Genomic DNA, 21,287 nt, shown 5'->3' on the forward strand with positions numbered 1-21,287 from the left:
TTGCATCTCACTTTTGATTCCATTGGGTTGACTTTGTCCCTTTGAGTATTTTGATGACTTGAATCATATAGTAATGTAATTGTAGTCTTGTGTTCAGGACTAAAAAATCAGTACTTTTGCCTATCTAATGAAAGGACAGCAACCCCTTTTTATAATGGGGATTACAAAAATGTTCACAATATTCAACATGAGCTCTTTAGTAGACTGTACATTAATTAAGCCCATTAGTACATTGTATAGTGTTAACGTGGAAGTTTAACTGATTTTGGAGCTACCATTAAAGGAAATGTTTACATTTTATAGTTGGATTGAAGCATTTATAAACATTTTGTGTTTTCAGAGAACATTCAGGTGTTTATTTTTTTGTATGACACTCATTAATACTTTCGATGTGTTTGGAATTCTCTTATACCAGTGAATATTTCACTCCCAAGACATTGATACCTATTCACTCTAGCAGGTTTAAAACAAAATCTGCCATTGAATTGAGCTAACTTGTCTTAGTTGTTAGGTTAAAGAACCATGGCAGAAAACCACTTTAGTGACATGTTTAAAGAGCGTCTTTAATCTTAAAAACTAAGGGATGACATCAAAGTTAAATTACAATGTTGCATTACTGCTGGTGTTTCTAAGTATGATGTTCGCGCAGCCCAGCAGAGTTATTGCTGGAGGTTTCTGGGGAATGTACGCTTCTGTGTATCACTGTGAAAAGCATACGTATTTAAAGTTGGATTAATAACTTTGAAATATCTTTACGGATTGTGTAACACCTATATCCTTTGTAGGTTTACTTGACATTCAAAGTTTTAGGGATCCATTTAGTTTTTCAATTACCATAAGTATTGTCCACTAATTAGGCTCTTTATTGTTGCCGGTGTGACGCCTTCTCAAGAATGTGTTTCATCTTGAGTTAAGCCCATTAGTGCGCTGAACTAATTGGATCCTCATTGTACTGGGAAGGCCGTTATTGTTAGCATAGTACAAAGTAAGCAGCAGGAAAGTCCTGGCCGCCTAACAGGTGTTAATGTGAAGGTTGACTGTTTTAACCCTCTGCGATGGTTATGAAATGGGCTGGTCTGTCAAGATTTTTTCATTCCTTCAGTTCTTATCTGCTTTCATCTTTTATCAGGCCTAGTTTCAAAACAATCGAAAACAACAAAAAAAAAGTATCATTTCAATGCTTTGTGACAGTTCACATTTTCCTTATAGTAGGAAAAAGTAGTAGAAGTGTTTCTGAGATGGCAGTTAGTGTAGCATTGTAGAAAGACATGCACAGTCTTAGTGCTCCTGTCATGTCCTTTATTTGCCGAGACATTGACTGATGTAAATTACTGGAAAGAATAGCACATGTTGCAGTCACCATGGAAATTCTCACAAAAGTAGTTATATTACAGGAAAACTATGTGTTGGTTTCATTGTTCATTCTTTTTCTGCTAAAATCTTTAAGAAAAGATTTGCTTCTTTTCTTTTCTTTTTCTTATTCTGGATAATAATGTATAAAAGAAGCAAAAGATTTGTTATTACTGTGTGCTTACAATACAGTCTTGAACAGGCAGCAGTGACCTATTTTAGTGGGATGTGTGTTGCCTTTGGTGAACTGTTATTCAGTTGTTGTGAGGTTTGTTACGTTGACCATAATAGTTTTAATTTCTTTGGATTATAATTCGTAACAAAATAATCCAAGATAAACGTTGCGGTACAGCCTTCATTGCCATAATTGTTCGAAAGAATATTCACTCTTCCAGGTCTCCTGCCCACTACACAAGCAAATGGTTATTGATTCATACGTGGCTAAATTAAAGCTGTAAAGATTTGCTGTGTTTAACCTAGAGAGCCCTGCTGTTCTGGGCATGATTCATAAGTAGAGAAGGTTGCTGATTTACTCTGATGATCTTTTTAAATATGTATAAAAAAAACTAATGCAACCTAGCTGCAATTGATTTGGCAATACATTTTGTGTATCCCACACTTACTGCTTTTAGTGGTAAAAGTGACATTTTTCTGTTTTAAAGGAACTGTGGCTATTTTATAGGTTTTCTTTTAATTTTAAGACCATTTGAACACAGCAGGATCAGGATAAACGTGCGGTAGAAGCTGGCTCAAATCTCCTGTTGTGGGAAGAGTGGCGAGAGTCTCAAACTGGAAATTGTCATTTAGTGAATCAGGCCAGTCTTGGCAGGTGCTGCACGGTGTAGCAATGCACAAACGAGGGTTTCGCTTCCTTTAGCTGTGGCAGGGATGCGGACAGCTCCGTCTTTCCAGACCGAGTCTTTCCAAGCTCCTCTCAATCCCAGCAGAGCCGATCGATGGGAGTCCGATGTGAGGGGACCTCTGCAGTCTGGTTCTCATAGCCTGACAATGGTGGCGACGCGGAGAAGCCTTTGCGCTCTTTTCTGCGTGTCTGGCTCACGTGCGCTGAAAGATGAAAGCCCTCTAACGGCGAGAGTCTCGTCTCCTGGCCATTGTTTTAGTTGGAGCGATCACATTTCTGACTCCAGGTAATAGTGTCCCGATACTTTATTTGCTGAAAAGCCCGCAAAAAGTATCAATTTGAAATGACTGTGTCCCTGAACCTTGAAAACAGTAGAAAATAATTTGGCAAAAGTCACTGAGCCATTGTCTCAGCGAGATGTCCCACTTGGCAGACTCTGCAGGGTGAGACCTAGGAGAGGCAGAAAGGACTGGCAGTAGCTGCTTGCCATTGGCGTGCTGTACAGTATATCTGCCACGGTGCAAGACTCTGCACAGCTGCACACTTTTTGCTTCTCGAATATCGACAGGCGAATGATTAAAACAACCAGCGCCAGCCCTTCCCCGTCACACTGAGGCTAATCTATGGCACGAGTGTGGAACTCATCAAAGTTCACATTTAAATAGCAAAAGCAGTTTCCCCAGCATTTGCTGTTCATTTTATGCATTAACTAAATGTGTGGCATCCCTGCCCCCAGCCAACATGAAATGAAAGAACCATTGATAACCTTTAGTTATTAAAACTGAACGTACAGTATGCTGTTTGAGATCGCTTTCACAAGCATTCAGAATCATTTCATTTGAAAATTACTGTAGAATCATTACACAATCTTAGTTGAGTAAGCTTAATTTTATTTTTAGATAATCATTTTTTTTCGTGAATGTAGTGTCGTTTTCCCGCTACTTTATTGTGTTGTCTGTGCATCCATGTGTCTGGTTCACCTCATGGTTGTTGTAACGTCTTTTGGAGTGTATGAATTCTGATGATTAAAAGGAACAGCGACGGAAGAATATGCTGGATGATGTAATCAGGTTCATTTTTTATTTGCAAGCGGATGTGATCAGACTTAGGTTAAAAGTGTTTTCAGTCTGCTTATCCTATAATCCGTATCGGAAATGTCTTTTATTTGCCGAGATCGTAAACAAAGCTAAAATAGACTAGGTGTCTTCTGGAGACAGATACGGTATCTGCTTAACTCGCAGCACTAATTGAGGTTAAAGTAGAAAGGTTTAGTTTTGTGTACTGTGTGTTTCTATTCTCAATGCAGGCAGGACTAATGAAAATAGAGGATGTATACATTTTCTTTTCTGTTTCTTATGGGATTTCTTTGAACTGGGGATATCCATACTTCCACCAGTCTTGTTTTTGTCAGAATTCTTCTTTTCTGCAGTTTTGTGAGGGGACAAGTAGATAAGTCAGAATTACTGCAGTTTAGACAGATGTGCTGAAAGCAGAGAACTAAGCTCTAAGCTCTCTTTGTTTGAAAGGCGAATAGTTATAAATGTTAATTTAGCTTTTTGTCCGATTACAAAGCTACACGAGATGACTCAAAAATGACCAAATGAAAAGCTGTAAGACAGTTCTTTTGTAGTGTTATGATTGGACAGAGTTGATAAATTTGATTCGTTGTGACTGTTGCCCTTAACCTCCACCCAAACCTGGATCTTGGTTATATTCTTCTAAAGTCGTTTCCTAAGATGATTATAGACTAACCTCTTTCAGAAATTATATGCAGACTAATGTCTAAATAAGTTCTTGGACTTTAGTTACATGACCACCTCTTGGCCTGCGATTTGACTGATGTCCTTGGTTCTGAAAGCAGCTCTCTCCATCTGACTGTCTTTTATGAACAGCCTCAGCCATCCCGTTCTGCCTGTTCAGCATTCAGCCATTTGAAAGGTCTGCTGAAACCAGAGCCTGGTGTACCCCAGAGGGATTGGTTAGCCATTACTTTAATAATGCAGCAGCTTCAGAAATGCTTTAAGATGTTAGCATTCTTTAAGATGCCTCACCAAAAAGCAAGACATTTTTAAACTCGTAACTTGTTAAAACTGTTGCTTGTTTGCATGTGCTTCTTTTATTAAAAAAAACATTAGATGCATTGGTGTGAATGGGGACTAGAAGCTCGTTTTAATGTGTATTTGATGAATTAATTTACCAGTTTGGTATCATTAGTGTACAGTATAGTGCAGGGAGGCCTGTATTTAGTCCTGGGCAGGACTGCTGAAGGTCCCCTTGAGTTATGTATACTTAAAAGACAGTCAATTCAGCATTTTAAAATTGGACAAATTTACTTTGGGAATATGTGGACTGGAATTCAAAGAGGTATTACCATGTATTCTGTCCTGCCTGCAATGTAGCCTGGTACATTACTATAGAGTATCATAAGGGTTTTTGTGTTGAGTGTATTTTAGAAATTGCTGAACAGATGTGACTACTGCATTGTGGGGTGGGGGTGGGATCAGTGGCTTAGTTTGTTTAGAGGGCAGCCACTGTAAAAAAAAACATTTTTCACAGCTGTTTTAGGTGCACAACGCTATTTTGCAGTGAATTGGAAAGTGTAACAATATCTCTAAAGCTTTCCATATTAACATGCATGCAATGTTCTGCAGCTCTAAAGGAGAGCAAAACCTGTTTACTGTGTGGGATGTTTCCTTGGTTGTAACATTCTGAGTGGGCAAGACGATCGTGAAGAATAGATATATTCATGATTGGTGGTGTATTTTCATGTGGTTACATTCTTTCAAGCTTGTAATCAACAAAAATGAACCCAGTTTCATTTAGCTTAGCAAGTACAGGTTATCCAGCTGCATGCTATTAAATAGCAACACTTGCAGAATGAGATAGTGTCTGTTCACAACCTGGTGAGTTAACATGAAGCCCAGATGCTCTCTTTATGGGCTACTTTGATTTTATTAATGGTTTTAAACTAGATGCCGGTGCTAATTTGAAAAAAAAAACAGTTTCTATTTTCTTTTAAGCAAAAGGTATATGCTTTTTTTCTAAGAAAGTGTAGATTTTTGCATTTTAAGTATAGATATATTTTGTGTTGGCTGTTGAAGTAAAACCCTCAGGATGAAGTCCTTACACAACAATTCTACACTGTCACTGATTGCTGATAACCTTGTGCCTTTCAGCAGTTATATATTGTGTTGACTGTTTAATGAGCTTTTCCCTGCACGGTATTCTGCAGTTCTGAAACCAGTACTGGATTTTTTGACAGGCATATCTATTTTGAAATGACAGCATTAAAAAGCTTGGATTGTATTGTAAACCAATTATTTAGGGCAGTGCAAGGCTGAAAAAATATACTGTACTGTATATAATTCTACAGCATGGCGTGAAGCACTGTGCAAAAATCACTTGCTTTTTAGGTGTTAAAGTTTTTTTTTTTTGCCATTTTAAGAGCTGCATTCACTGAGAACTTTTATTTTGGTTGATGCCCATTTGTGTTCTGTTTTTCATAGGTTCATAATATTTTCTTGAAGGTTTAGTAAAGTTTTTAAAACATAGTCTGAGGTGTTATTTACTGTGTTAATTTCTGGAGTGGAAGGTATAAACTAAGAGGTCCTTCTTGTGCAAAAGTGACCTCTATGCAACCAATATTGGGACCAGGTTCTAATGGACAATAACAAAGGATGGAAAAAGTATTTTTATTATGTTTCTACTTTAATATTTTGCAGTCTTTCTTTTTAATGCTTACCCATCGTTAAAGTGCATTCCTCCAGTGGTCACAGTGAATGCAATTCTGCTAGAGTGTATTCTGAATTTGATTTTCTATTAGTTTTCTTACAGCATCTGAGATGTTTGGTGCCATTGCTGGTTTTGAAAATGCAACTGTGATTGAAATAAAATTGAAAAGCATGTAAGAATATTGTACAAAATATAGAAGAAAATCTGAAATTACTGCAGTTGATGGTATACAAAGAGTAATCTGTTTAACAGCTCTGAAGCTACTCTGTTCATTCATACAACTTTGAACCAGATACTGTATGTGAGCAGTGAAGAGCATTTTTAAGACCAGAGATCTTTGTAATGCTGCTCCTAAATGCACCATGCATCCCCACTTCCCCCATCACTCTGCACTGGAATTTTTTAATTACCTATTTTTATAAATGAAAGCTGATAGTGGTGAGGTCTGCCAGTAAAACATCTAATAGTACATCACTCTGTTCAGTAGCATGTGTGCTTTCATGTGTGTTCAGGAGTCCATTTCAAACAGTCATCTGCGGGTTTGTACAGTAAACAGGTCCACCAGCTTCAGGTGATTACTGTACCATCGTAAGAGGCTGGTCTACTAGAGCAGAGATTCTCAACACTCCAAGGTTTGGAGTGCAGACAGCCTAAGATTTCGTTCACTGGTGCAGTAGAAATGCTTTGGAGGACATTTCCACAGGGTTGAAACTGTAGTTATAAGAGTTTAACTGAAGGGTCTCTAACCTGACTCTTACCTTACTTATCCAGCTCACTAGAAAGCTAAAACATCATTAATTTCATAAGTGTGTTTTTTTTATAAGCAACATTCATGAAGTAGATTTCCTGAATATATCACACAGCTAATACTGCATTACTCTGTCATCTAACATGTATGGTTTAACTTCAGTGTTTTCTGTTTCCTGTCTGTGCTGCTAAATGCGTTATAGTTTTTTCTATGACCTTCTAATGCTGAAACGTTACTTAATATTTTCACGTCTAACCACAAAACCTTTTCTTTAGAGACGGCGACAGTCCACAGCTGTGTAAATTTAGAATTCTGGAAAGTCAAGATTGCTATCTTTGCCCTTTAGAAAGGTTAGTAGTGATGCAACAGGGCTTTTATAAATCACAGTACAAATGTGTATTTGCGTAATCTAATTGCACACAATTTGGAATTCAAATAGTTATTTCGAGTTTTAATTATCTAATGCCTTCCTTTCATGTTTAGCAACATGAGCCTTGATTTCAGGAACTGTCTGGGCATCTTGTTTTAAGTGTCTTTCTTCCTTAGTTGATTTTTTTTTATTTCACAGCTGCATCCAATATGTAAAATATTAACTTTAGAAATGTGGGTTTCCACAGGACATCATGCATATATTGCTGACACTAGTTTTGAGGTGATTGTATGATTAAGAAATAGTCTATGAAAATGAAACTGTCTGCATTGCATCTCAGTAGTAAGTGAATTCATTATTCTTTCTTAGAATCTGAATATACAGCCCTTGCAAATACGCTAGATATGTAAGATTCATAATCTGCAATATAATGCTTGTTCTTTTTTGAAGTTGGATGAGTAAAATTCTTTTTTTTTAAGTAGTGATGTTGCAAATATGTGATTTAGATACAGCACAGGATGTTCTTTCTGTGGGAGCCATTTATCATTTGGAGCACCTGTGGCAGCCTGTCCCTGCCACCTCACTCTCTCCATCTCATTTCTCAGCAGCCTGCTTTCCTCTTTACACTAATTACCACCCTCTTTCCTGATGCCCTCCGGTAATGTCTTGATAAATTGTGTTTACAGCTAATTAGGATGATTTGTAATCGCCTTTTGTTTTCTGTCAGCATGCTCCCATATATGTAGATATCCGCATATTAAATTGTAGATTTACTGTAGTCTTTTTCCATGCAGCTTTTCCCCTCCGATTAGGAAGAGTTTAATTAGACTTCAGACTAGTTAAGTGGAGGAATAACAAATCTGAACATTTTAATCTTCAGATTTTTTGAGTATTTCTTCATTTTAAAAGACTGGTGGGGAAAATAAGTGGCGGTGATCATTCATGCAATTCTTAGGGTATGGGCAGTTTGATGTAAAATGGTTAATTACAAATGGGATTTATGAGTTTTCTTTTATTAGCCTGCACATGGCTGAGGTAGGATAAAGGGCCACCCAGTACATAAATTAAAACAGTTGCAGAATGATTTTCTAATCCTTTAATTACCTCTTATCAAGCTAAATACATTTGACAGACTTCTATGACTAAACTCAATACCCTGGCTAACATTTTTTTGCTCTTCTAGAGGCTACTCCCCTTTTTTGCATGGGGGGGATGGAATGAGGACTTAGAGTACAACTTCACTTTCAAAGACTGCTCTGCGTATGGTCCTTACTGCTCAGGGTGGGTTTAGTAATACAAAAGGATTTTGCATCCACACCTCACTTCTTGTGAGGCATGTATGTTGTGGTATTTTAGGATGAAATTGGGAAGGGAATTTTAGGTAAATGGCATAATCTTTTTCTTTTTACCAATATTCAAGCCTTTGCTGAAATGGGCTTACAAGTTACTACTTAAACATTAAGTTACCTTGCTAGCATGTTATCCGCAGTGGTTGCTTGAGTATGTGTTGCCAGTGTGTTTTTTCGATGTTCTGCACATGGAAGGGGTTAAGAGCTATATTATTTCCTTTGTCCCTTGTACTTCCTCACTCTCCAACTCACACTGAGATCCGACACCTCTTGATTTACACATCAAGCATTGTTTGCAAGTAATGCTTTTCAGCCTCATTAAAGTCTTAAATACCAAAGTTCTTGGTTTCAGCCCTACTTGGTATCTGCTTTGGTTTACCCAGTGCCATTTCATGTTGGTGGAGCAGACTATAATAAATAAAAATAGAGTTAGTGGGACATCGTTACAATGATAGAAATATAAGAATGTGTGCTGTCCTGTCAAAACATTAGGGAACTGCGCCTCTGATTATTAGTGGCAGCATGTAGGTTTGATGCAATAAGATGTTCATAGATGACTAAGGGAATGTGGGACCCGTCGGTTGTTTAGTCTCGAAAGGTGTGTAATTTGCCTTCTATCACTTTGGTTCAGTACCTTCTTATGGACTGAATTGTGCTTCAGTTTTTTTTAATCTTTCAAACACTACTTGAAAACCCTTGAATCTGTCTTGAATTGACACATTTGCTGTGTCTTCTGTTTCTGAGAAAACAACAGAGAAGCATGCATGCTGATGAGCGTGACACTTGTGATGTAAGTTACTGTACATCAGCTGCCTTCCACAGACCACGGAAAACTGAGGTCTCCCGCTAACTTAAAGTGTTTGGGAATCATGGGACTTGCACATAGTCATAGGAATGAGCTAGCAGATAGCACGATGGGTCACTTCTCCTTAGCGTGCTGTTCTCACATGTCATGTTTTGGTGGTGCAGTGTGTGCGTGTTGTCGAGCATTTTATTGCCTCTTTGTTTTTTAGCTGAATTCAGTTCAAAACACTGCTCAGGCTGACCTTGTCAGTACACAGGTTCTTCCTAGAAAACATGTCACGTAAGAAATAAAATGTTCTCAGTTATATTTATCTGTTTTTCTGAATGCTTTGTGACAGGCATAGAGAACATTCGATAATGCAGTGTCTCCATTACTTAGTCATGCTGCCTTGCTGACAGACCTGAGCTTAAATATTTTTAAGATGATTTTTAAGAGAAGTGGCCTATCCCATATTGCAGACAAGCGGAGTCTTGGGCATTTAATAATAATTCGCTGTGCGTTTTTAAATCCCGTTATGAAGAGCCAAAGCCATTTAATGTTTTTTGAACCAAAGCTGCTCTACTTTAGTATCCTGTTTGGCTAAACATGGTCTTGCCGTATACCTTTTGTAGTGCCAACCTTCGGAGGCAGATGTTTGTGTGGCTGCTGCTGATGTGGCTCCTTGGGCTCCTGAGTGCACGTTCAGCTCTTTGTTTCAGGTGTTGCGGGTTCGACTTTGGGTAATGTCACTAGCTGAAATATGTAGATGGTTTCATCAGTCGTTTATTTTTTTGGTAAAAATAGTACAATTGCTTGAGCTTTGTGAAAGGTGAAACAATTGCTTGAGCTTTGTCGACTGTACGGTAGTACTTTTTCATCTTCCTTATCTGCAGTTCCATTTTTATTAAAGTATGGAGAGAGACACAAATACATAAAAGGACATTTTATTGATTTTGTTGCAGAAAGGATGGCATCATTATATTAAGCCCCTGCCCCATACATTAAACATCAGCAGCTGTTTGTTTTTCAGTTAGTGGATAATATACTGTTATCAAAGCAGTCCTGGCCCAATATTGTGCCAGGAGTACTTACTACATTAGCCCTCATTCTTGTCACAGATCCCTGATATTTTTGACCAATCTCAATTACAGTATATACCAAGTTTTGTTTATTAGAGTAAATCTGACCATTCAGATTATATAAGAATTCAAATTGCTGGTATTACAGTATGTATGATGTATTTTTCCTATAATTTGTAGTAAGCACACTACCATATGTTCTTTTCCAGTATTTTTTTAATTCACATTATGTGCTTAAATGAATTTCCTTAAACAACCTGGGATTTTAAAAGGACTAGTGCTAAGAAATTGTAGTTTTAAACACTGTTAATGTTGTACCATGTTTTGTCCAGAAATGGCTCCATCTTTAAGTGTTGTTAAGTTCCTAAAATATTTTTAAAGTTTGTGTAAGTTTATTTTCCTGTCATTATAGAACCATTAGAGATTATCATTTGGAAATGCACCCACTATTTCTGTTCTCTAGGTGTTAATGTGATATTGAAATAAGTAAAACTACATCTCTCATGGATGAAATAAATAATAAAAATCTAGAGGAAATGCAAACATATAAAGTAATACACAAGAAATATGGTGCCATAAGTCTGCCCTATAACCACTAACAAGATCCTTCCATCATGTTTGGATTAGTTAGAGATGTTTGGGTCAGGCAGTTTTTCCAAATTATGCTGAAAAACTGTCCTTATTTCATTTTTTGGGGGGTTTATGTTATGATTAATGTTAAGTTGATCTGTGCTGAAACTTTTCATTGCAACATATTGGCACTGATGACAAGATACTTCATGAATTATAAACAGCCAGTTATCAAGTTATGTAGGCCTTAAGCAGGCTTACACAAGTTCTATTTTAAACAATTTGAATTTACAGCCTGACACTGAGCTATATACAAACATGTCCCAAACACTTTGTTGTGCTGTAATCTTTGGAATTGAGAGTGTCAGCTTTAGATGTGAAGGAAATGTAAAATGAAAGAAGTGTCTGCTTATTTGTTACCATTTATAAAACAATGTCTAAGCTCTTAAGACAGAAATGATTGTTTCACAGCCTACAGTATGTGATGTTGCTGGTACACTAACTGTATTTTTAGATAAGTTAGCCCATGAAAGAAGCCTTAATTAGAGTAGAATGGGGTGTGGGTGTCTTAGTATTCTTGTGATCAGAGCATGACTAGAGATAACTGTACTGTCGCTCCTAAACTACTTGGATTACTCTTTTCAAAAACAAGGAAGGAAGAATTAAGATACACATTCCATTCCGGGAGAAGAGGATTATCATGTTAAAATTCAGTAAAAGCAACTATGCAAGGTGTGTAAAAAAACAAGTCATATCTTTTATAGTTTGACTTATTTACTGTGATCTTAGGTTTGGAACAGAAAGCCAGTACTGAGGCTGGAATGAAAGGAATGTTTCTTTTTCTTTTTCCATTTTGTAACTGTTCTTTCGAACATGATATTTATAATGTTACAGAAGGTGTTATAATTGTTTTGTTTTTTTTTTACTGTCTGTTTTCCTGTGTGTCCTTATCCTTGTATACTGCGAGCTGAGAAATTAACAGAAGGAATGGATTACTGCAGAAGACTGCTCTGTCCTCTGTTTTAGTTATTGTGGTTTAGTCTCCGCAGCATTTTTACAGACGGTCGGATTTTGGAATCCTTAACAAAACCACAAAACAGTATCAAAAATCATGCTTTATAATAAGAAGTGATCATGTACAGTATGTCATTAGATGCAGCCCAGGGTGGAAACTTTTTTAGGGGCTAAGAACTTGAGCAGACGTAGGCAGGCTTCCAGTAAAAAAAAAAAAGTTTTTTTTTCTCTGTTCTTTTTCTGTAAGACACTCAAGTACAAACTACTGCTGATCCTGTAATTCTCCTGAATGATGCAAAACTTTTGGAATTACATTTTCACCACATTGTTAAATTCCACATCCAGCTGCCTAGGAGATGAAGAAATGCAATCCCTTCTAGAACTGGAGCTAGCATTGCAATTCTGAATCATTTTGTTTTTTTTCCTTTATTAACAGGATAGAAATTTTCTGCTGGGATTATCTGAAGCTTATGCACTGTGAGGGGTTGGACAGTCACTTGCATTTTCGTTAAGAGTTCTGCAACCATGGGCGATCTCACCAAAGGCCTGTGGCATGCCGATGTGTACTAATATGGAAATATTTCTTTTCCTTTTTCTTCAACAGTCATAATGAAAGGAAGGTAACTTGCAAGCACCCTGTCTCAGGTCTGCCATCCCAAGACAACTGCATCTTCGTGGTCAGCGAGCAGTAAGTCACTGTTCTTGGTCTTTGTTAATCAGAAGTGATGCTTCGCAAGATCCAGAGCAAGCATGGCAAAATAAAAGGTCGATGCAGAACTGAAAAGTGATGTGCTATATTTCTTCCTGATGTTTGACAATGTAAAGATTTTTGCAGCTCATCTGTTTGATGTATTGGAGCATTTTAAAGTTTAAGTATTTAGTCAAAATACTTAATATAAATTTAAAAATGATGGTATATTTGCCTTTTTAGCATCTGAGATTAGGTGTTGGAATGGTGTAGGTCCTAAGTCGCACTTTTAAATGGCTTAATATAAGGTTTATCGTTTATGTTTAATATTTTAAAGTTTTTATTAACAAATCAGATCAATTCATTTGGCATAATAATTTACTGACTGTTCATTGCCTCATTTTCTGGTTCTTTGGGAAATTCTCAAAACGAAGGGTAAGAGCTGTCTGCTCTGTTTCCTTGACTGATATTAAATCGCATCAGTGTAATTTATTGATTTAACATGAAGAGAAGATTGCATTCAAGGGCCAATGAACGTTAGTCATTAAAGGGGAAATGCCTGCCAGATGGAAATTCGTTTTCCATATAGGGACATAATCTTTACACAAGATATTACAAAACGCTATTATAAGCCTAGAGCAATTCCAAATATGATTTACATGATCTACCAAAAGATACATCCTCTGTAAATTTTAATCCCTTCCAGTCTGTGTAATTTTAATATGTAAACATTGTATAAATTGCGGGTGGTGGAACAGAAGAACATTATCATATAAATTACCTGAGAATGGTGTTTGTCTGCTGGCTGCTAATTGGCTTTGCCCTGATAAGTGCTTTTTCAAAATGGACGGCACACAATTGGAGTAGCACGGCTTTGCCTCTCCTTCCGAGTTCACCTTGACTGTCATGGTGATTCAGCCTTCCTAATAAATGCAATTCATGATGTTACTCTGGAGCTGTCTGAGGAGAAGCCATGAATTCATCTTAACAGATGGGGAGCAAGGCATGCAGTAATTCCTGGCAGTATTCCTCAGTTCCAGTGGACAGTGAAGCTTAATGCATACTTTTTAGAACTTATGTCAAGTAAAGTCAGTTGGACTGTATTTCTTAAGGAGCATGTGTGTTGAATTTGCAATGCCATTTAGTCAAAGCTGTCATAAATACTAATTTTGCGACCACATGATACCTGGCTGCATGCCTGGAACGTTTTAGCAAATACATTTGTACAGTTAAACCCTAAATGAATATTTTCATTTAAATGACTGTGGAAATTTTAATAGAAAGTGTAAGGAAGGAGTTTCGAGTAAATACTTTCAGGGTTTTAACTGTTCAATTGTTTCCCATGAATTCAAAACAAAGTTTTTATTCCAGTGATTCCAAAATGTCACATGTTGCATGTGCCCTTCAAGACCCTCAACAGTCTCTAGCCCTTAGATCATGCATACTTTAGTAATGCAGTTCAAGGTACTGTAGGAAGGAAGTATAGGAAGAATTAGTTGTCTGAAACAGGAAGCAGAGAAAAACAGGTTTGAGGTTAGTGTATCACAGCTCCTCAACAGTGTGACTGACAAGCAGTAAATGAACAAGTCATTTTATTAAAGTGTAAAATGAATTGACAGAAAATCAGTGGGAGAAATATTTTGCAATTCAATACTCAAGAACAGAGATCTTCTTTATAACAGAAACAATATTCAAGAATGTGCTCATTTAATACAGTATTTCTACAGATAAAATGTAGGAAAAATGTTTTGGTTGGTGTTGGTGCTCAACACCAATGAATGCACAGTAGCAGGTCCCTTGTTGCCAGTCATGCTGAACCAGCAGTTTCCAGTTTTGGCCCTTTGTTGACTACGAGCTACATAGTTTGTATACTGCTATTGTCATGCTGGCAAAAGACAATGCTGACAAGAAGAATCGTCACAACTCAGTGGTGCAGAACTTTGTCAGTATATTGCCTAGCCATGATATCTCTGTAGATATACCTCTGCATTGGTGGTTCCTATTGCTGTTTTATTCTGAATGCTGAATAGGTGACTCCACTACATAATGCAACGATCTCTTTCTAGGTCATCATTAAACTTCTCTGTCTCTCTCTCCACACTGTCACATGACCATCCACCCAATCCAGACAGACGTGCTTCATCAGCGAGAATGGCATTTCGCCATTGGCTGGTTTACCAGTGTTTGGGTTTCAGTACTGTAATCTTATTAATGACGTTAAATGATGTTGGGGCTATGCTGTATTAAAAGGCACAGATCTCAACTGCGCTTGGGACTGCCCAAGTCACTAATGGCTCTTCAGGTTCATGTCAAGAGACATGTCTGTATGTCTCTCTCTTTCTTTCTCATATGGGTGCAGGAGTCCTTTGCTGGAAATCAGAGGTTTAAAGTCCATAGTGGCTTAAAATTGGTTGAAGCCTAATTAGCGATTCCAGAATTCTTTTAAAAAATGGCATGATTCTTGGGTATGTTCCTTGGCATATAGACGTTAAGCACTTTACAATATGTATAACCAGCAGCTATATCATCCTGCAACTAACAACTGGCAAGCACTGATACTCAGCAGGTGTGAGCCTGGCCAGTACCTGGATGGGAGACGTCCTGGGAAAGCTAAGGTTGCTGCTGGAAGAGGTGTTAGTGGCACATGTAGGGAGTAGTAGTTCAGGTGGGGAGCTGCGTCAGCATGCGTAGGCTGCAAAGGAACAAATAATAGGTTTATTCCATGCTGAAAAGAGAAGAAAGAAAACAACGTTTTGGCTGTGGAGCCTTCTTCAGGTATGAGATATAAACCTATTACTTGTTCCTGCACATGTACTGTAAGGAGTGCTCACCCTGTGGTCTGTTACTCCTGTTACTCCTGATGCCCCAGTTTAGGGACGGGGACACTATGCTATAAATAATGGTGCTGTCCTTCGGATGAGACGTTAAACCAAGACCCTGACTCTCCATGGTCATTAAAACTCCTAAGGAGTTTCTTGAAAAGAGTAACGTGTTTACCCTGGTTTACATGCCAAATCCCCCCTTGCCATTAAAAATTAATCCCAATCTATGAACTGGCCTCATTACACTGCTCTCCTTGCCACTGATAACAGGTGTGTGGGGAGGGTACTGGCGCACTCTGGCTGCCGTCTCGTTATCCAGGTGGGACTACACACTGGTGGTGGTGGAAGAAAGTCCTCATTACCTGTAAAATGCTTTGAGTGGAGTGTTAAAAAAAAGCGCTAGATAAGTGTAAGTGTACAAATGTATTCATCCAAAAGGGGGAAGTTTGTCGATGGCATCACCATAACAAAATAGAAAAACAAACACTCAACATAAAATACACATTACAAACAAACGGTAGTCCTAACCATGCAACAATGCACGTACTCAAACACACATCTCGCTTTGCCCATATCACACTATCATGACATTAATCCTATAGCTTCATACAGGAGACTATCACTTAGCTTTGTTTAATATATTAATTGCACGGTGAACATATATATTCTTGTATATGTTTCTTGGCCACAAGCCTTTTAAAACACCCTCCAGGAGGTAGCACTTAGAAATGGTAATGATGAGAATGGGAGGGGTCTTCAACGGTTAGATGAGCTTTCTTTTGAACTGCTATATGATACAGCTCTTTAAGCTGTTTCTGTGGTCGACCAATTATTTTACTAGCAGAATTAACAACCGTGGCCAATTTCCCCTTTAATCTTAATACGCAGGCGACCATACCTCACTGTGATTCCTAAAGTAAGGATGCTTTCTACTAACGTTCTATAAACCTTCTCTGAAATGTTTAGACTCACCCCAAACCCTTTAAACTTCCTGATCAAAATATATGCTGTCTATGTGAAACATTGAACCAGCACCTCAGGTTGATTAATATGGGTGAGAGGTTGAAAATCTAACCTATTACTACAAGTACACCACAAGTAGCCAGTTCTTTAGTTTTATCAACATTAATTTGAAGCGTGCTTGACTCACCACCTTTCTGTTCAAAGTAATTCTCTGCCCCTTCTTGATCATCCCTAGTAAACAATCCCACTAGGACCATATCATCCACAGATTAACAGAAGTGTCCTGCATTTTCATTTCATTTGTATAAATGGAAAATAGTAAAGGTGACAAAACACACCTCTGGGGAACACCAGTATATAAAATAATTTCATCTGAAAATGTGTTGTTCACAAGTACCTGCTGTGGGCAATCAGTTGGAAAACCCTTAATTTGTTTTATAAGCCTCCTATTAACATCCGAACCCAAAAGCCGTTCCAATAGGATGTGGGTCCGGATTGTATTAAATGCTAAACTGCTAAACTAAAATTAATCAATAAAATATGTGCATATGACTATCTTGTGAATGTTACAGTATATGGTATGCATAAATACTGAACCATCTATCTGTCCAAATGCGCTACATGCGTTTCATTTTACCAGCCTGTTCAGATACACAAGAAGTGCATGTTTGGCATTAAACAGTAATGGGCATAAATATGTAATGGGGGGGAAGGGGGAGACTCATGGATTAAGTTTTCATGATTGTTACATCATTAGTTTGGTCATTGTTCATTATTGTCAACAGCTGTCTTTCCCAAAGCACTGCACACTGAGTAAAATGGCTGGTCAGACATGTCTTTGCAGTCCTTGGGAATCATGGAACATGCTGGGCAGCCCACACTACTTTGGATAGCATCTGTCACCTCTGTGAAATTTACTGTCTGATATTTTGGTAGGGTTTTGTATTATTAGAAGTAGGACCTTGTTATATGCAGACTTCTAATGCCAAGCAAAACCAGACAGAAGGCCTCACTTTCATATTGAAGGCACTAACTATGCAGATACTTAATGCAAATTTCTGCTTTTTCTCATTCACCGTGATTAAAACAAAACGCCTTTGATACGTTCGCATACATGTTTTTGGGATTCAGCTATAACGAAAATCGGTCTTATTGTACGTGAAAGGCTTTACAGAGCTTGTGTTTCTGAAGATGAGAAAAACATTCCATAGGAAATGATCAGTAGGAGCAATGATGAGTGCTCATTAATGCAAGTGAGATACTGTACAGTACATGCGATTACAATGTTCTTCATCTTTAAAATGAACAAAAAAAATAATTAAAACTATACCCAGAGCCTTACAAAAGCTTGGGCGCTCCCTAGATAATTACATACCTGTATAAGTGGCTTTTTTCAAAAGCAGCTTTACTAGTCAGTGTGAAACTATTTCTATACCATCCATGTTAAATATCATTCTTTGAATGCTCCAGTGATAACATCCCTTATTCACTGCCTTACAAACATCTGGGTGTTTCTTTGCACACTACACGAGTGATATTTTTCATTACTTACGATTCCTCTTCCAATAGTCTGTTTCTGACAATAGTTTTGTAAAATGTAGCACTTGTGTAATCAACCATGCTGTTTATTTGAAATTGAAGAATGGATCCTTTAGTTAATACAGTAATGTTACTGTTACTTAATTATACTTTCATGTCTAATGAAGCCTTTGCTTTAGCGTCAGCGCTGCTTAAATAAAGGGAATGTTTGAAAGAAGAAATGAGAGGAGAGCAGATTACAATTAAAGGACTGAAACTGCAGTACTATTTATTCCAAAATAGCATTTATGGAAAGGATAATACGGTTTTATGTGTCTGCAGTATAGAATCAGACTTCTCTCGATAACCAGGTTACCATACTGTAACTTCAATGTCAATGCGATATTATTACCATCTTCTTTTGTAATACTTCTCAAGTGGACACTTCTCAGGTCTTTTTTTCACCTGAATCAAATTAGTTGTACTTTTGACATATCCCCCCTCCAGTATATCAGAGGTAAAGCTGTCTAAAATACATAATTATTGTACTTTCATACTCTGTGGGTTGCATATTGTTTGAGTTTTTCTAATCTCAACTGATATAACAAGTGCAGCAATTTCTTTTCTTTTCATTATTTAGATGAAATGATAACTTTAGTTGGCTTTCCTTAATATGGATGATTTTCTGTCCATATGTCTCCATACTGTTACAGTGCCTCTAAAACGTAAGCGTGCATCTCTTATAGTTCAGTAATAATGCAAGAAGCCACATGCAAAATTTATTGGATTCATTTGTTTTGAGCAGATTGTTTAGCCACTGGCGTAAGAAAAAATCTGCCTCATGTATGAGACTGTTCATTGCCCCAATCGAGCAGAAGTTCTATTATTAAGAAATGGGCACCTTTCATGCTGTATAACTCCTCTGCTCTATGTACATGTACACAGCTCAGTAAGAAGTTCCGGGTATCTTCTCAGTGTACAACGTGCATTTATTGTATTGAACATTTTGTAAACAGTGCAGTAATGACTGTGTATGTAATGCATCCAAGGAAAAAAATATGTTTATTGTAAATGTAGACCTGTTTGCGTCACACTACACTTGCAGACTGCTGGTATACTGTATGTTACAATCCACTGTTACTGTTGTTTTAGAAAAAAATGCTTTATGAAATGCTTACTGGTACTGTATATATATAAAAATAAATGGTATTTGCCAAGTTTGCTTAATATAAATTTCTTTCATGATCTTTATTTTGTGCATAACCATTCATCATCTCTAATGATCTTTATTCAGATGCTTAGTAAGTTTTAATTTTTTCTTTGTTTTTAGCTTGAATTCTGGAAAGCTCATTCATCCTGTAATAAACAGGTAATGAATTCCTAGAACAGAATGCTTTGTAGATCTAATCTGTCATGTTTTGCCTAATGTGCATCTTTTTTATTTCAAAGTATTCTTAATCATAGTTTTTTGCTTTGCTTTTGTCTTTTTTGAGTATTGTTTTCAATTTTATTTTCTTAACTAAAATTCCATTATCAGAGAAAACCGTAAGTTTACAGTAAGTGCAGCCTGTTCATGATCTTCTACCACACACACAATCACAGAATGTTTCACGTGACTATTACCTCTTAATTCATGTGAACTGTGAAAAAACATTGACTCTGAGCAGTTATGTGCCAGAAAAATAAGTCATGTGGTTTTAGTCACAGGCTTTTCAGTTTAGTTTATCTGCAACTCCATGATTAAGTTTGAATTAAAACCCAAAACTGAGTCAAAATACACTCAGCGTCTCGCATGGAAATTTTACTGTTCCTTTCCCTGTTGTTTTTTATGTTTTTTGTAAAATAACCGCATGGTGGTTTAACATTTGGCATTTACCAAAGGAAATATCATCAAATAATGTTAGCAGTGATTTTGCTGCAGTTATTCTAGTCTACACTCAGTATGTTATTGGCTTTCCTGCTAGAAATGTCAAGACAATTCCTATTGAAAATAAAAATAGTGAATAAAAACAGGCTTTTTCTCCAACCAAAGTATGATTAAATAAATATTATAATATGGCTATTGTAGCCTGTCTAAATCTGTCAGCAGTATTCCAAGCAATATTCCTTGCTGAGTTACACAGAGCAAAGTCAACTATTACTGCCGTTCATTTCTTGTAATAATTGCCAAGATTTAAGTCGCAGAGCTATATAAGGTTCCCAATACTGATGTCATTTTGAAGACCTCAGAGTTTGTCAGTTGAAATGACCCTTGAAGGGGAAAACTGAAGATAAACATGTTAGGTGCAGAACGCTTCGTGTACAGCAGTAATTAGCAGTGCTAATTATATCTGGAAGTATTTACATGATGGTTATGGGAAATGTTTCTCGTATGGACACATTCTTAAGACCGTGTGTTTTACATGTTCATGACTTCAAGTGTGTTATTTAGGTAACCAAAGTCTGGAAAATGCATGCAGAGAGATGTTTTCAAGAACGCCAGTGTGTATTTATGCATCTGTACCTCTTGCCTTTGTTGTGTCTGCTTGCTTGTTTGTATGTTTGTTTTTGGAAGGAGGTGTCTGTTTGTGGTTTACCTTGCAGGAGAAGTGCACGACTGCAGCTTGCACTTTCATGCCATTCATGATCTGACAAAGTACCTTAGCCCTTGACTGCCTGAAGGGTCTGCTCTACATGACTGTATTGCCCTTAGTTTTGGGCACATTTTCAGATGTACAGTATAGTGACTTGTTAAATGTGTGCATTATCAGCCCTTGCTTTCCTGCAGATAAGGTAACTATATTCACGATATAGCACGGCCTCTCCTGCCTTATTGCTTAAGTATTTCAGAATAATTCCTGTTGGCTCAGGAAAATGCTAAAGAGCAACATCATTCTTTTATGTTGGTCTTTAAGCTGTTAAAGGTTCTTTGCTAGCTTGGCTAATTCTATATTCACATTTATTATGTAAGAAGAGTAAGTCTTCAGTGGATGAATCCTCTAAAAGCATATCTGAATGCGGCAAAGTGCTGCTTTTTGTTTTATTTCTGGTAGTTATTTTAAACTCCTGAGTCATAAATAATAACTTTACTCCATTTTGTTACTGTGTAGGTGGTAGCCCATCATACAGACATATGCCTCATACTATATACACGGCTTCTGGCTGTTTCTGACCTGAAAATAAGACCCCAGCCAGACACTGTATCAGTGCTGCCCCTTCAAAACAGCCAAACCATGAAAAGTTAAGTTAACGCAGCCGAGATTGCTCCATATGTGCACCGAGAAATGAAAAAGTATTAAGGAATAAGATTGTTTGTTGTGCTGATAAAAGACAAAAATATTCTGTATTTAGAAACAGTTAAGAAACCATGCATCTGACTCTGGGAAGAAAAACATTTGTTTTTCCAAAGTTAGATGCATTGTTTCTGAGCTAACTGTTATGGAACAATGGGTCCATGAG

The 21,287-nt window shown here is 37.3% G+C and overlaps 1 protein-coding gene across 31 annotated transcripts in view; it reads left to right on the plus strand.

Annotated features, from left to right (window-relative positions):
• The window catches only part of plekha5 (pleckstrin homology domain containing, family A member 5), a 171,226-nt gene that overhangs the window by 95,819 nt on the left and 54,120 nt on the right, over positions 1–21,287 (plus strand). For 19 of the 31 annotated variants that reach the window (XM_015352069.2, XM_015352067.2, XM_015352072.2 and 16 more), the window contains 2 exons: positions 12,463–12,546; positions 19,180–19,218. In XM_015352069.2, the coding sequence (XP_015207555.1) occupies positions 12,463–12,546; positions 19,180–19,218 (123 nt within the window). The remainder of the gene's footprint in view (positions 1–12,462; positions 12,547–19,179; positions 19,219–21,287) is intronic. The other 12 variants (XM_015352070.2, XM_069192689.1, XM_015352071.2 and 9 more) reach the window with 1 other exon arrangement.

Source organism: Lepisosteus oculatus, chromosome 7 (assembly GCF_040954835.1).
Source record: "Lepisosteus oculatus isolate fLepOcu1 chromosome 7, fLepOcu1.hap2, whole genome shotgun sequence".
NCBI lineage: Eukaryota > Metazoa > Chordata > Actinopteri > Semionotiformes > Lepisosteidae > Lepisosteus > Lepisosteus oculatus.